Below are 16,833 nucleotides of genomic sequence, written 5' to 3'. Positions count from 1 at the left end.
TTGTAATAACTTCACTAGTCATCTGTAAGCATATGTCACCTCAGAGTAAAAAAATCATATATAAATACAATTTATTTCGCGAATTAATTAATGTTACCAATAATAATTATAAGTGATAATAGATTTTTGCAAAGGATTCGGCGTAATCTCGAACACGTGTGTTCCATTTTATTGATAGCAAGTATAAATATACACGTTACACGTTTACTGTACAAAGTTCTTCTCAAGGATGCTTCTACTTTAGGAGTCACAGTCTCGCCCTGCAACCGACGTTAATTAATGTAACTCGACGAGGAATACGAGCATAATTACTTTGCTCGAGTAGCCGGAGCCGAAAGTTTGCTCGTTATCGAGGCTCCACGTAGTTACACATAGATGACGCAAGGCACATCGATAATCTAGCCTTAACACCGGATATTATGATATTATCACCTTTCCCAGTGTTCTACCTGAATCTTATGGACAGTGGTCAAACATAAACGGATTGTTAATGTTGTATCAAAAATTAATCTTTATCTGTTAAATCTAATTTTCTTTTTCCCAGATTATCATGTGTGCACATGTGATTGAATAGAACATTCGTTTTCTTTATTGTGAGAAACAGAAAGAGGAATAAATCATTTTTATTTATATAAGGTGCATATAAATAAAGATAAATCTCTGATGTAAAATTATTTTACCACAGTATTTTATATGAAACTGCCATTTTATATAATGATATAAGAAAAGATGTGTAAGACAGTCTACAATTCTTTTTATAGCTATGCGCAAAATCTAATTGTGAATCTTAAATTAAATAACTACATAATTAAATATTGAATCATTATACATAAAATTATTTAAAGAAATAAAAATATTTAATAATAAATTTAATAAGAGATATGTATTAACACAGATATCGCAATGTGCCGAGTATCCAATTAATGCGAACGAGTGATTGAACAATTTACCTGCATAATCATGTACACTATTGCAATTTTCAATAATAATCCGTATTATTAATTGTCACTCAAAATTGCTATTAAATGAATTTCCTGAAATAATATTTAGTGAGATTTAGCATAAATCATTCGTGCTCACACACATTTCGTGTTACAATATTATCACGAATGTTAAAGTACGCGAATATATATATGCTCTATATGTATATATACTTATATTTGGCGTACTGTATTAATAATATAGATCTTCATAATATAAGCTGCGAAAAAGCATGATAGAGATGATAAAGGGATATTAAGGATTTATTTATTTCTACTTCGATATTTCTTTACCAAACTACAAATAATTTTGATCACTTAACAGGTAGCCAATTTCATATTATCATAAACTTAGCCCCAATTGATATTCGCGAGTTGGATGGACAGTGGATATTTCTTTTTTTTCAATTACAAATCATTAAGTAATTTTTAAATAAATAGGGTTAAAAATCTAAATTTTTACCTTTTTGTCCGATAAAGCTCAAAAACATTTTTAAATTAATTTTTTGTATAAAAAAAATTTATACGTCTATTATTTATTTCAAAAGATCTTGCAGAGCTCTTCGAGTGTATGACAAACGTGCAATAACACAGTTCTCCTGGTAAACTATTCCCGTGTGTCCTATTCTGAAGCTTTAAATCTATTTGTAAAAGGGCTAAATCATAAAGCCACACGGCAAAGACGTTGTCAACAAACTTTACCTAGAGGCTTTGCGTTCCCGAGCTTTCTCCTCGCTCGCACAGCATTTTTCGTGGTGCGCATGCAGGTGTATTACTATGTAACCCGCAATGACGCGGTTTGCGCGTCACAGGTTGAAGGGTCGTGCGTTAGACGGTCACCTCGTGACAGTCAGGCCCGTGGCGCCGAGGAAAGTTGAACCCGCGCAAACATACGGTAGAGCGAACGCACACGGCAGTGTTTGGCGACGGCCGGATGTACGAGGGTAGCAGACCACATCACTCGTCGTCCCGGCCGGATGTTCCGACATTGAAATACAAGCGAACTCGTGCGCGTCCACTAGGGTTGCTAACCCCTACAGTTCTTTATCGCTGCTCTCCTTTCCTCGCGCGTCTCTGCGGTACGAAAGTCACTCATACTAACCGCTAAGAATTCACGTGTTTGTTATTTTGAAATAATGCAGTTTTTTAAATTATTATTCTTTTTATACGTCTTACATTTTACTTATTCTATTCTTCGTTTTATGAAACAAGTTAATTATTATTTTTCAGTGATAAAATTAATACATAATTTATTTCACTTTTGTTTACATTATTATTTAGATTCTCATACTAATCTTGATATTAGTTTCTACATGTCACGGTACAGAGATAAATCAGACACGTGTTTCCTTTAAATATTCGAGCAATTAAAAAATAGTTGTTAAAAATGTCGAAATGACCACCAAAGTATTATATACATGAAATTATTTTTATTTTCTGGTAATATATAACATTAATATTTCTATGGTAATATATAACATCCCCTTAACTTACAGCCACTTTGAAACTAAAATTGTCAAGTGTTCGGGAAATATTTTGTACCGATGGCTGGCGGCAATACCTCACTGTCCTATACAATACTGCTCTCACGAACTCCTTTTCCCTCCCGCATTCCCGAATATATCTTCCTCACGTGCAATCTTTAAAAGTTCCCATTACTGCTCGGGGTACAATCCTCGTTGTATCGTCCCTACCCATTGCGCCCTGTCAGAGTTCATAGTGGTGCCGGCACTCGAGCAACGGTCTCCTTCGTCTCGGGGGTATTTTATCGTGTCGCCTGTAATAAGGTTTCCACGTGTAAGAAACCACCGAGGTGTTCCGCGATATAGGTGGTCGAGGAGCGATACAGAAAGAGACAAAGGGGGCGGTGAGCGCGGTGATGGGACGAAAGCGGTGGGGTAGCGAGAAAACGAAACAGGCGGGACGCGGTGGAGTGTGCGCTCCACCAGGCAGCCAGAGAATCCAATCGCAATAGAGTTAAGTGTTCGAGAGTAAAACCTTGCCGAGGCACGACCTCGATTACTTGCGGAGGATTTGTTACGGCCACCTTTTCTGCCACTTTCTAGCGGGCAACCTCTCCGCTTCTCCGGCACCATAGAATCGTCCCAGAGTCTTTCTTTGTCCGCGAGCCCTCCTGAAAGGCAAGCAACGTAACACGAACGTAACACTAAAGGGAGTAAAAGAACGCTTTGCTCTCCCCGCGTCGCTACCGGGGCTTTTTTCCGCCATCAAACACGAGAGACTTCCGATTGGCCGAGTTTAGTCGGTCACCAATTCCCGGCGTCGCCATCGGATAACGTGTCGTAAAACACAAATTTTTTCGTTCGCCCTGGCACCCTTGTTCCACGCCTTTATTGGCACTCGTTCTCATTCGTTTTGGAAATCGATGGCTCGCGCCTCGATATCAAAGAAATCTTTTGCAACGAAAAATACACAAGATACGTATTTGATAACAATCGCAGGAACAATACTCATCGAGATTTGCTTTATCTGATTTTATACTGATGTACATATTGGTAAAAACCAATGACATCTTAATTGAAATTTGCACCTATTTTCTTAAGAGATTTAAGTTGTCAATTAATGAATCTCTCTTACTCACGCACGCATACACACACACACACACACACACACACACACTCGCAGAGATAATACAAGAATTTCTAGTTGACACCAGGAGCGATTAATAAATGTAGTAAATGAGGTTTCAACTTTGTCTTTTAATCGGATAATTTAGTTGTTAATTCCATATTAGCTTCATTTTCATGATGAAAATGTATAATTATCGAATATTAAATTAATGCCGTTTCAAATAAACAAAACATGTAATAGAATAATAAATGCAAAGAGTAATAAAAGCTTCAAATCTACGATTTCTAAATTCTGTGCATCCAATATTAAAATTTTATAACCAAAAATATAAATTTTAAATAAGCAACACGTTGATTCTCAATGATAATAATAAAATAATATATAATGTTTATCGTATCTTAAATCAGCAATCAAAATATTATCTGTTCTTATATATTTTTTTTTCTTATATATATATGTTTATAAATGATACTGCACGTAGCCTAAATGGATTGTTTGTACAAAATAATTTTTATCGCTGGCGATAAAAAAATCTTTATTACACTTCAATTATAAGAGAAAATTATGTTATTTATATGCATAATAATTAAACGGTATTTCAGCGTTATTAAAGCAGCGGAACTGCAATATAGACTGTTAAACTTATAAACGCTTAAAAAAATTAGAAATACTTATAAAAAACAAGTAAGGTCCAAAATAACTAAAGGATTTTAAAAATAAATCTTAATTATTGAGAGATTAAAAGATTACTTAATATGAAAATTTATGCAAGGTTAATTTTGATTACAAGTATTATATGTAGATATTTTAGGAGTGTTCACAAATTAATGATCGTTGTTATAAACTTGATCGTTGTTTACCATAATATAACCGTTTTTCGTAGCATCTTGAAATTCAGTCAAGATTCCAAAATGCATCTTTATATACGCATTTCGCATCAGTTATTGCGTGCCGGTAAAGCTACGATCGGCAGCACGAGGGGGATTACTCGCGGGATTCCGCCCGGCGGCAAAAGCCGCCTTAATGCAATTCCGAACACATTTTCTTAGTTGGTTCTTCTTGTTTTACTGTGAAAATCCTCGAGGCCGTTACGTCGGTAACGATAGAACCGGCACGGCAGGCTGTTACCGCCACATGCCGCCATAATATCGGGCAAAAGTTTTCTGGCCAGCAAGAGAAAATAATTTGATATGACTCGCCGTTGTGCAGGTGGAACTTCGAAGGAAACGAAGATCCTCGAAAGTACAATTATGAAGCCGATGTTACCGCTATTGCCAATTAAACATAGTGTTGTAATACAGAAGACTCCGAAATGTTTCCTTTTTTCAAAAAATAAAATTTATTTAACATATGACTGTCTTTACGATGTAAAAACTAATATTTGTAAAAATTGAATTGTAATAATATTATCAATAATTAATTTATTTTGAAATTTTCCAAATTTAATTTTTTATTATTAATTCTTTACAATTAAGAGAATAGCCTCAGAAATTTACACAGTTCTAGTAAAGTTTCAGTTTTTGAACAAGATATTTTGAATATTAGTTTATTTTAAGATAAAAATAAAAACAAAATGAATGTGAAATTATTGTAATTATTCGATTAAAAAGTTTCATATTTTTTCTTGTATCAATAATTATTGTATATCAACGAATCGAAAAAATGAAAGTTATTGATGTAAAGTACTTCTGTTATTATCTCAAATTGTTATATTAATCGCTTTTTTCAAATGCTTCTTTGCTTATTTATGTGATTGCACTTAAGTGGTATTTAAATGGCATTTAAATTTTAAATGGCATTTAAATTATTATTGTTATATTAAAACTATTCTTCATGTAATAGTAAATAGAATTTACTTCACTGTTTTCTTCATCGTCATGTAATTTAGAGCAAATTTACACTCAATAAGTATGTACAAGATAATAAAAAAAAGAAAAGAAAAAAAGAAGATAAAATCATAAAATCGCATTAAACTTTTGATTAAACCTTTAGCAGCATTAAACCTTTGCAAAAGCTATATCATAATGAAAACTATATCATAAGAAAGAAAGTATAGTTCGCGCTCCATATTGAGTGAAAAAGTTAAGAGATCGCAAAGACGATTTCTTCTCTGCGCTCTTACACCTCTCTTCCCCTTTGTCTCTTTCCTTTCCCTTTCTCATCCTTGTGCACCCTCTTTGTCCGCAACCCTCAAAGACGCTCGTTTAAGCGTCCGATTTCCCCTCATTCCTCTAGAAGTCTCTCCCTCGTTTCGTTCTATCTCACTTATTCCTCTCACAACTTGCCATTACGACGCGCCAATGGTGAGTTCCGAGGCTTATTAAATTGTAACAATTTTAATTAGGGAAGCACCGTTGGCCCCTACACTCTCCCTTCTCCCGTTTCATGCTATTCTGCAGTTTTGCTTCCTTCATGCTTAAGCGTAGCTACCTCAATTAAAGGTATTCTTTTTATCTCCAGTATGAAAAGCCGGAAACCGAGTCAGGCATCCTTTAGTTGCTTTTTTTTTTTAAATTAGTGCCACCTGTGCTAACATCATCTTTTCATATTTTTCGAATAGGCGCGAGCGTCCAGAGGGTCATTCGTAGCACACGGCGCACGACCCGTTTTCTCTTATGATCGACGAAACTTTAAGTGTACTAACAAAAATGCAACGATGATGCCCGAATTTTTTTTATAAAGTAAGTTTAGAATCAATTCATCTTTCAAAACAGTAACATGAGAAATGAGATTTTCCAAAGTTGATTTGGGAAAGCTTTTTCAAGACAATAATGAGGATTACCAACTTTGAATCGACTTTTAAGAAATTTAAATGCAAAATAATAAAATAAATACTCTATTATGTTTATTTGTAACGAACAAAATTAAACAAAAACCAATAATCCCCCAAATAGTTTAAGCTGAATTATATACGCTACATTTTATATATTTTTTTTATTTCTATTTATTTTTTATCTTTTCTTTTGATTATTTAAAAATTCAATACAAATTTTGCAGTAAAAATATTTTAATTTTAATCAATTATAAGATTAAATATTTTTAAAAAATTATTTTATAAAATATAATGTGATATTTTATCACAGATTCATTTTACATTAATTTATAAAAGTTCTTTATTTTTACAACATGATTCATTGGAAACTTTTATCATGAAACTTTCGTAAGATAAAAAAGAATCTTACTGAAGTGTATACTACTTGTGTTATGGACAATTAATTATAGAAATTAATTCTCTATTTGATGATGTGACTCATTGGAAACTTTTATCATGCAGCATTTTTAAGATAAAAGATTTATTAAAAACATATATATCCTGTATGCTGTTCAGATTAAAATGGAACAATGGTTAATTTCTCACGATAACTTACATCTTATCGACAAAAATTTGAAAGAAAGATTATAAATTGATTTGATTTAAATTTGAGATAATGTTAATGTAAAAAAATGTCAAAATCAAATTCAAAAAAGAAATGAGGACTATGTTTCAAACTTTTCAAATTTGGGATTATTAATGTAAAAAATTATAGAATTAGTAAAAAAATCCATTTCTTTCTGGATGATTTATTCTAATAAATAACAAAACACAACCTTGATTAATTATATACTGTCTGTAATTATATAATTAATAATTATATACTTTTCATATTATGATTTGTATTACTATTATAATCTAATACTGAAACAATCACTCTATTATTAATATAGTCGACGCTTCTTATTTGCAAGGGTTACATACAAAAATGTAATAGTGTGTAGTTATAGGTTCTAAAAAAAAGTAAGACAACAAAAAATGATGACAAAAATGCAATTGTGTGCGATGATTTATACTCCTAAACATTGAAATATCTATTGCAAATAAAAAAATGTGATCACATACACCAATTACAAATCTACGAATAAATCCATAAATAAATCAACTATATAAACATTAAATATCTTAAAAAAATGTTTAATAATTTTCTTATTTCATTACTTAAAGTCTGATCATACATCTGATTAAATTTTCACGTTTTCTTTTCATGTGAAATGTGAAATTATCAGGTGAAATTAAGAGATTTTACACATGAGACATTTTGAAAATTAATAAAATTAAAATAACATTAGAAATATATTAAAATTATAATTTATCAACGATAAATTATATTTATCAACGATAAATCTGCGGAACATTAATCGCGATTACATATATTGTAAATCACCAAATCTCTTATTATCATTCATATAGTAATTATTCTACTCACTTATTCAGAAATATCAAATATGTAAGAATTAATTAAAAACATAATTTATATTCTTCCTAAAAATGTTAAAAATGCATAGCTTTAAACAATTTCTCAGATCATACATTCAGATTATCTGTATAATCTTATCATCATGGATCCAGCGAACAAAGGTTATTTCATGTGTATATAAACCAGCGACAGAAATCGTACAGCACACTTCCTTGAGTCACAAGTAGAAGTACCACAATAGCAATACTTCGAAGGTGAGTACTTTCTCTCTGACATGGTCATTAATTAAAAACTTTGCGCATTTAAGTAAGTGCAATTCAAACTTTAATTATAGATTATAAGTGTAAAAATTAGATAATATTATTAATTTCTCTCTACTTTGATAGTTTGTTTTAGCAACATCCAAATTTTTTTTTCTTTATAATAATTATAAATTATATTTTCCGATTAAAGAATTTAACATTAATTATACTTAAAATTTGTTCTAAGTAAATTATTTTAATTTTATATCTGCCAAATGGCTGTTTTATATTATTATCGATTAAGAATGTGTGTAAAATTCAGATTAATATTAATAATTATTCTATAAATACTGCCATATATTATTTTACTATTTGTCTCGTATCACACAAAACTTATTCTCATTTTAATAATCGAAAGATTAGTTACAATAATAACTTATTTATATTTCTAAAAAATCAATTTGATACAATTGTAATTCGATCAATAATCGAAAAATTGAATAGTATTTGCGGTTTCCATGAAGATTTACATAAAATTCGATTATATAATAAATATCTAACCAATATTTATAAAAAACGTTAAAATATTAATTTAGGATTATAACATGAGCCATGAATGCCATATTAAAAGTATATTTTTCATTTAGCCTATGAGTAAATCTGACTTGAACAGTTTCTTTTACTATTTAGTCAACCCAAGTTGGTTTATGAGCTTCTACGCGACCACTTTGCAATAATAAGTTATAATAAAATATAACTATACGTGCAAAGTGTATATAATGTTTCTTTAGACGTCAATAATCTAAGCAAAATATATTTTTGCAGATGAAATTCGCATTGGCACTGTTGGCCCTCGTGGCTACGTCTACGGCATGGGAACTCCCAAATGTCGGCAGAGGTGAACTCGCAAAGGAGCTCCAGGATTTCTTGGACATCATGCCTCAAAAAGAAATAGCTTCAATCACTCTTCAGTACTATGCCCAGGATGCGGAATTCCAAGCTATGGTCGCGTACTTCAAGTCTGACGGCTTTAAGCAGCTCGTGAAAGAAGTCGAAGATATGCCTGAAATGAAGGCTTTGATGCAATACATATATGACGCCGGTCTTGACAGTTACAAGCTGCAAAAGATGTTGAACGACTTCCTTGGAATCATAAACTTTGCTAATACACAAATTACTGGTGGAATTCGCGGATACGTCGATGACATCAAAGCCGTCATTGCTCCCGTTAAGGACCAACTTGTCGCCCTTTACAGAGAAAAGTTGCAAAATTCTCAGGTGTTCGCAAATTTCGTCAACCAATTGAAATCCCCGAATTTCCAGGAACTCGTCAATAAAGTTTATGCCCACCCCAAATTCCAAGAGCTTTTGGAACACGCTAGAAGCAAGAACATTGATCTTAAGCTCATCAGAGACTTGTTGAAGGCTATCCTCGGCATCGATGTTCCCGACATGTACAAATATTAAGCGATCGATAAATGAAAAATGATTGAATCAAGGCAGCAAAACAATTTCTTTCTAAACACGTCAACTGTAAAACAATATTGTAAATAATTATTCGGCCATACAACTGTGTACTTCACTTGTGCAAAATAATAAATCCCTTTTTATGCAGACTTTCTTAGGCATATATATATTTTCTTTTACTTATATCCTTTCCTCTATCATATTAAAGAAATTTAGGTATTTTTAAATGTAACTCTACATAATAATCCATAGACTTCTTTTCCTCTTATTTGATGGTTCATAGATCTTACTTCAAAAAATTATTTAAAAGAGATTCGTAATACTAAAGATTAAAAAATTTATTAAGAATAAAATATACATACTTTTATTTTTAATTATTTTCTTACATATACACTAAAAATAATTAATAATAAATGAAATAAGACCGTGATATGTAACATAAATAATTAATAATTTTAATTAAAATTTGCGTGTAAAATTGTTCAATTTGATAAGAAATATGTGGAAATTACATAAAAATAGTTTTATTTTTTGCCTTGTCTAGTAGTGAAAGTCTTGAAGTTATAAAACAATACTTTTCAAACTCACGGAATCTTAAATAATTTTATTTATTAGTCTTCTTTGGTTAATTCACATTATTTTATTGCTTAATCAAACAACGAGCTTGACTTCTCTTTTTGTTTAGAATAAGTTTCTGAATATTACAAGATTATTTTTATATGTAGTTTGCGATGAACCAATATAGACTGCTGTTACTGGTAAGTTATCTTATTGTGACACAAAATTAATTTTAATAAAAATACATGCAAAATAAGCAATTTAAAAGAATATATTTTTTATAAAGTTAAGAATAATAAGGTAAGTCTATTAGATAAAAATTGATAAGTCCAAGTGATGTAAGAAATATTTCTTTATATTGATATTTAAAATTTTTATTTATATTGCGAAAAATGAAATAATTTATTCATAAAGAAATAAAGCTATTTCTAATTTTTACTGAAATAAACTGTTTAATTGAAAAAATCCATGGTTTTATTATTACATCGATATAACATAAAAAAGTACTTGTTTAAAACATCCATTTAAAATATTATATATACTAATTTTAATATGTGAGTTTTTAAAACTAAATAATCTACTAGCAAATTTCGTCAGTCTTTAGTATCCATCGTCTCTGGATTTTATATGACAAGTTTTTTATAAGTTTGATTTGCATAGATCTTTGATTAATATCTGTATTTCCGGAAATGTTAACTTCTCGATAAAATCGGTAAAAACCTTAGAAATTTACAACTTCTCTTTAAAAATCGTCAATTTTCAATAGATAATACATTATAAATGTCCTCAAGCATTCCTTTCATTTTATCATCAATCTTCTGCAATCTAATTTGAAATTTGACAATGCTCTCAATTTTAGGTGGCACACAATCTTCCATACCAATGACGTTGTAAAACTGTTTATATCTTCGATAATAGGCAATATAGTCTTCTCTAAATAAACTACTAGCTCTCTAAGAGCCTCGATCTCGCGCAGAAGGCATGGAATTCAATAAGAAACAAGTATAACATAACGTATGGAACATTTTTTATTTTCGTTAAAAACTTGGTCATTATTTCAAAAATCTTGTCTATCGGAATAAGTTTTATAAAGTTCAAACATAAGCTTCATAAAGTCTAACGTACGCTTCTAGTAAAAATTAACACCGTTCGGTACATTGATGCCAAGTACTATGTACATGATATCCGCTACCATTTGCGTATTCACTCCTTTGCTTCTAAGTCCATTCACGATAATCAGGAAAGAATTACTTTGATAGGTTTTGTTTACGAATTGCTGGAAATTATCAGATTTAAGTTGGTTGACCCAGTCAGCAAAAGCTGGAGAGGTTTTCATCTTGTTTACGTAGATGCGAATGAACTTGAAAAAAGGGATCACTTTTTTAATGTCTTCGAAGAGGCCTGCAAGCCCACCGGTTTTCTGCATGACCGCAGAATATGAATAAGAAGAAGGTGGTACGAGTTTGTCGATACCGAGAGCTTTGTTAACCTCGTTTACTAAAGAGTAAATATCGACGCCTTTCGTTTGCATATAGTTCATAAGATTGATCAGTTCAGGAATGGCTTCCAAATCTATCGCTATATCTTTTATTACTGTTGAAGTTCTAATATAATTAAAAGCATCTCGTACTTCAGAATCTTCTTTTACATAACTCAAAAAGATTTTGTTAATTGCTTTAGTAGGAATCAAGTCCAAAATGTCCTGGATATCTTCGTGGAGAGGACCGTTGCCGAAATCCGGGAACTGATGAGCTTGTCCCAGACCGATAATAGCCAAGGCGGCAAAAAGCGCTGTTACATACTTCATCTGTACATGTGACATTCATGTGTAAATTAGTATTAGATATATATATCACAATATATATTTTTATGTATTTGTAAATGCAACGTGATAAAAAAGATTATATTTTAATATATAATTAATCCCTTTAATTATAGATTTATTTACAAGCATAGCGATATAAATAACAAAAAAAAAAAAATTAAAAATTATTCTTTAATTGAGTTGTTTTGTCTTAATTGTTTACATACAATTTGATTTTGTTTTAAAAAAAAACTGCAATTTTATTTAATCTATTTTGTATATATATGTAATATAATCTTTTTATTTAAAATTTTATTTTTACTTACGGCTGCTGTGAATTAGCACAATGACACTCGTGCAAGTAAATGGATAGATTTATATATACAAATCAGTTATCTTAATTCTTTTCAAGTGAATCAATTTTAACAGATTAGATAATTAAAATTGTCAGAAAATGCATATTACTTGATAAGTCAATAGATATAATAAATATAATACAACTTGTAAATATAATAAAATATTATTCTACTGTTTATAAGTTTACTATTTATAATTTTTTATATTAAAAAAAATTTAATTTAGTTTTAGAATTGAAATATTTATAGAAAGTTCAGATCAATTTTTTTAAAGTATGGATTTATTGTAAAATTTATTATTTTTTTTTAGAGAGTATAGAAAACTTATTACTTATTTTGATATTATTTATTTAAAATTAATTTTATTAAATTATAACTTCTATAAGAAAAATATTGTTGTTTTTTAGCAAAGTAAAGTTAATACTTGTTATCAGAACTTTATCATTTTATCGTTTTGATAATTGATGCTTTCTGCATATCTGATGTTTCATATGTATATATATGATATTTAATATTTTTTAAAATGTGAATTTCTATATCCTTTATTAAGATAAAGAATTGTAGTATTATAATAGCATATTCTGTTTTTAATTTTTTTATTACATAGCAAACCAATATCAACAATAGATTTTTATGTTTTGCTCTCGTTATTTTTAATGATTGTAACGTTACTATAAATTTACAAACACATATGTTCCAAAAAATAAACCGTTTTTTAAGTGTTATCAAGAATTGTTTAATAACGAGAAAAATAAGGAACTTATTATCAATAATAAATTATTTTAAGTACATGTTCCAAAAATTTAATATATGATGAAGCATAATATAATTAATACCAAGAGTCTGATAAAAAAAAAGTAATTTAATGGTAGATATATCTTAATGAATTTTATGATATAAAATGTAAAAAGTGGGGATGCTTATTTTCTCTACGAAGACAACGTAATCTGTGAGATCATCTCTTTAAGATACAGATAAGCAAATAAAATAATTTGTCTATTATCATTAGTCAAATATTACAGAAATCAAAGAGATAACGCAACTTCTGAAAAATAATTATATAATAAGAAATAGACGGATGACAACAAAAAATAAGAATTATAATGCAAAAGAATTGAATTAATATTAGAATTGAAATATTCTTTGAATATCAAAATCAATTATTTATGTAAAGATGCACAAATCAAATTTTTTTAATATATTTATTTATTGCGTACGTGTAGTATATGTGTATATGTGCATACGTACAAATTTATCAAATAATGTAAAGTTGATAGTATAAATTTCTATATGTTTATACGGTTAAGAATCAGCAAACACTGAACATAATTGCATAAACATAGATGTAAAAGGTGTATATTTACGTATTTATTATATAATGTTGTATGTTATATCTGTGTTTGCTTATCAAATAACCTAAAATTTCACATAAATCTGTATCTTAATCTGATCGCTTTCTTTGAGCATTCTTCTTATCAAGTGTTTTAATCTTTTCCGGTGAAATTTGATATTACCAGTATATAAATATACGATACTTAATAACGGCTACTAGTACGTATCTATAGCTGCCATGGTAAGTAAAGAATATTTCTTCATATGTGTCTTAAATTGATAGTTTTAACAAATCGCATATATAGACATACATCATACACACGCATACACACAAATTATTACCTTAGTTTATTCATTCATTCATTTTTAATTTATATTTAAATTTCAATTAGGAATAAAAACATAATTATAGGGGAGAGTGGGACAAATCGGACCTTTTTTCAAATAGGATCGTTTGTATTTAAATAAATACGGTTTAGCAGACTCGTCTACTATTTATAATGAGTCATTTATAAGAAATCAAACGTAGGACAGCAGTTTAAAAATTCTTTGTTATAACATTCACAGAATAGACGTGAATATATATTTTCAGTCATCATGCAAAAAATTTTGTCAAAAAAAGAAAATCTTTGTTAATCATTGTTTAAAAAATGTAAACTTTCAAAGGTAATTGATTTAAGATAATCAAAAAGTGTAGAATTCGAAAATATCACGCGTCTTGTGAGTGTTTTTGTGATTTATTTTTGAAATTTGTTTCAAAGTTCGAAAGTGCTTGCGTCCAAATCGGATCTCTTGCTTTTGGATGATTGCCTACATCGCCGATTGACTAATTTAATTTTCTGATTAAGAAAAAAGAGAAAAAAAAACTCTAATTACATCAAAATCGTAATCTTGTCGTAGCACTAACGATCGGCTGAACAGATCTAGTTTTAGAAATATTTTAGTGAACTATTACATCGTCAGACTCGGAATAAATTGAATTTATTAATTAATTTCAAATCGTATTACTTGAATTTTCATCAATTTTTTTTTCTTAATAAAATTTACATTTTTGTGACTGTTGCTTGTTTTTATTCAATACTAAAAAAATACATTAAAATTTTGAAAAAACAAAATTAACATACCAATATAAATAAAGAAGCCTGATTTAGAACAATAGTCGAAAACAGCGTATTTATACGTTTTGTTATAGTTCAAAGCAAATAAGAGATACATCAGAATGGTTTCAGCAAAAAATTGAAAGAAAATTTAATTATCTTTTCAACAGTACCTTCAGTTTAACGATCAGATTTCGTTTGTACTTTATAGAGAGCAAAAATTACAAATAGATTCATTTTACTCCACTCTTCCCTATATAAATTTCATTTTTAATTAATTGTATCATTAACGGATTACATGCTTTTGTGTTTCTAATTTTATCTTTGTATATTTGTACTGTACTTTTCTCATATTGTAACTTTCAAATTAATATTTATTAAAAAAAATTTTCTAGTTAAACTAAATAGAAAGAATAAAAAGGAAGAAATTTATAAGGAAGAAAATCATTATTTTACATTATATATTTTTCTTCTAATTTTCTTGCTAATTTACAAAAATTGTAATTGACATATTTATATATAAAATGAAGTAATAACAAAATAGATAATTATTATTTACCTTATTCATCTTAATTGATATACACATAATTGCAATTTGTATACGTCAATTATTTTCTGTAAATTATTCATTATGGAAAGTACCGATTTACTTCTGAAAATAACACTTTCCATTACACCATATTTATACATATTAAACGATATGTTCTAATACATATAATATTAATTTACAGATGAAATTCACACTAGGACTATTTGCCATTTTGGCCGTTATCGGTCTGGGACAAGCTCACCAGTTCCCGGACTTTGGCAAAGGTCCTCTTCATGAAGATCTTCAAGATATTCTAGATTTAGTCCCTATGGAAGATATTATCGATATCGTTGTGGATTATATCTTATATGATCAGGAAGTACAAGATTTCATAGAAGAACTTACAAATCCAAAAAGTACTCTAATCAAAGACGTGATAGAAGGTTGTCAAGCCATTCCCGAAGTGAGCCAGTTTCTTAATTACCTGCAGAAGGAAGGCATCAATGTCAATCATATTGTCAATATGATTAATAAATCACTTAATATCAAGAAACTTGTACCGTCTGGTTTTCAAGTATATTCTGTAAAGGAGAGAACCGGTGGACTCCGCGGATTGTTCAAAGACATCAAGAAACACATCGATTATGATGTCTTCATGAGCATATACGTAGATAAACTAAAAACTTCTGAAGCCTTTGGCAACTTCATTAATCAACTTAAATCTGACAATTTTCAACAAATCGTTAATAAGGTTTGCGAAATTAAGGCCGTCCAGTACATCGTAAGTCGTCTTGAGGCCAGTTCAGTGAATGTAAAAATTGTGGGAGATATCTTGTACATTGCTTTCGGCATCAATGTACCAAAATCTCCTTCTAAAACAGTAGTGCAAGAACTAGCGGATTTCGTCAAACTTATTCCGATGGAAAAGTATCTTATGACCATAATTCAGTATATAAATGAAGACGAAAAAGTACAAAACGCTGTCCGATTTATGTTCACAACTGAATTCCACAACCTGCTGCGTACTCTCGAAGCTCTTAAGGAACATCAAACACTTGTGTTGTATTTAGAAAAGGCTGGACTCCCTGTTATTCAATCTATCCAGGAACTGCATCATGTCATCGGTATGGGAGAATATGTACCACCCAAGGTAGAGAGCTTTTTAAAGTCTTTAATTACGCCGCAAAAAATCGGTGATGGAATGCAAGGAATGCTCAAGGATCTTTATGATTTATTACCTTTGAACGAAATTGACGCTCTTTATAAAGAGAAGATGCGGACTTCTAAAACCTTTGTTGAATTCATCGCAATGATTACATCCGAGGAAATAAAGGAGATTATCAATGATCTAATTTCTCATAAGACGTATAAGGAGTTTATCACGAAGACCAAAGAAAAGGGATGGGATATGGAAGGATTATCAAATCTTAATGTTAGAATAATTGGTCTTAAAATCAAATATTTTGAGGCTAATATAGAACCCAAATATAATCAATATTGATCATATTCTGAATAATGGCAACTTGCAAGTTATCTAAATAAGTTACATGCTAATGTAATAACGGAACATAAAAGTTACTAATTTATTAATTATTTCTTCGTATTATAATTAATAATAAATTCAAATATTATAATAATAAACAA

General features: G+C 29.7%; 3 protein-coding genes across 3 annotated transcripts; 2 read left to right on the top strand and 1 right to left on the bottom strand.

The window, feature by feature from the left end:
- The first annotated feature begins 7,956 nt into the window (after positions 1–7,956).
- LOC105201868 lies at positions 7,957–9,663 on the top strand. The gene is made up of 2 exons (XM_011170134.3): positions 7,957–8,058; positions 8,872–9,663. Exon 2 carries the CDS (start codon positions 8,872–8,874, stop codon positions 9,511–9,513), a length of 642 nt encoding a protein of 213 aa, XP_011168436.1. The 5' UTR covers positions 7,957–8,058; the 3' UTR covers positions 9,514–9,663.
- Positions 9,664–11,081: 1,418 nt separating this feature from the next.
- On the bottom strand, positions 11,082–12,251 carry LOC105201869. The gene is made up of 2 exons (XM_011170135.3): positions 12,202–12,251; positions 11,082–11,878 (listed from the first exon to the last, which is right to left on the bottom strand). Exon 2 carries the CDS (start codon positions 11,876–11,878, stop codon positions 11,201–11,203), a length of 678 nt encoding a protein of 225 aa, XP_011168437.1. The 5' UTR covers positions 12,202–12,251; the 3' UTR covers positions 11,082–11,200.
- Positions 12,252–13,734: 1,483 nt separating this feature from the next.
- On the top strand, positions 13,735–16,833 carry LOC105201870. The gene is made up of 2 exons (XM_011170136.2): positions 13,735–13,804; positions 15,392–16,833. The coding sequence occupies exons 1-2, from the start codon at positions 13,802–13,804 to the stop codon at positions 16,688–16,690; spliced, it is 1,302 nt and encodes a 433-aa protein (XP_011168438.2). The 5' UTR covers positions 13,735–13,801; the 3' UTR covers positions 16,691–16,833.

This window comes from Solenopsis invicta, chromosome 9, assembly GCF_016802725.1.
Source record: "Solenopsis invicta isolate M01_SB chromosome 9, UNIL_Sinv_3.0, whole genome shotgun sequence".
Classification (NCBI taxonomy): Eukaryota; Metazoa; Arthropoda; class Insecta; order Hymenoptera; family Formicidae; genus Solenopsis; species Solenopsis invicta.
Note: the sequence above shows the minus strand (reverse complement) of the source record. Positions and strands in the feature narration are given on the sequence as shown.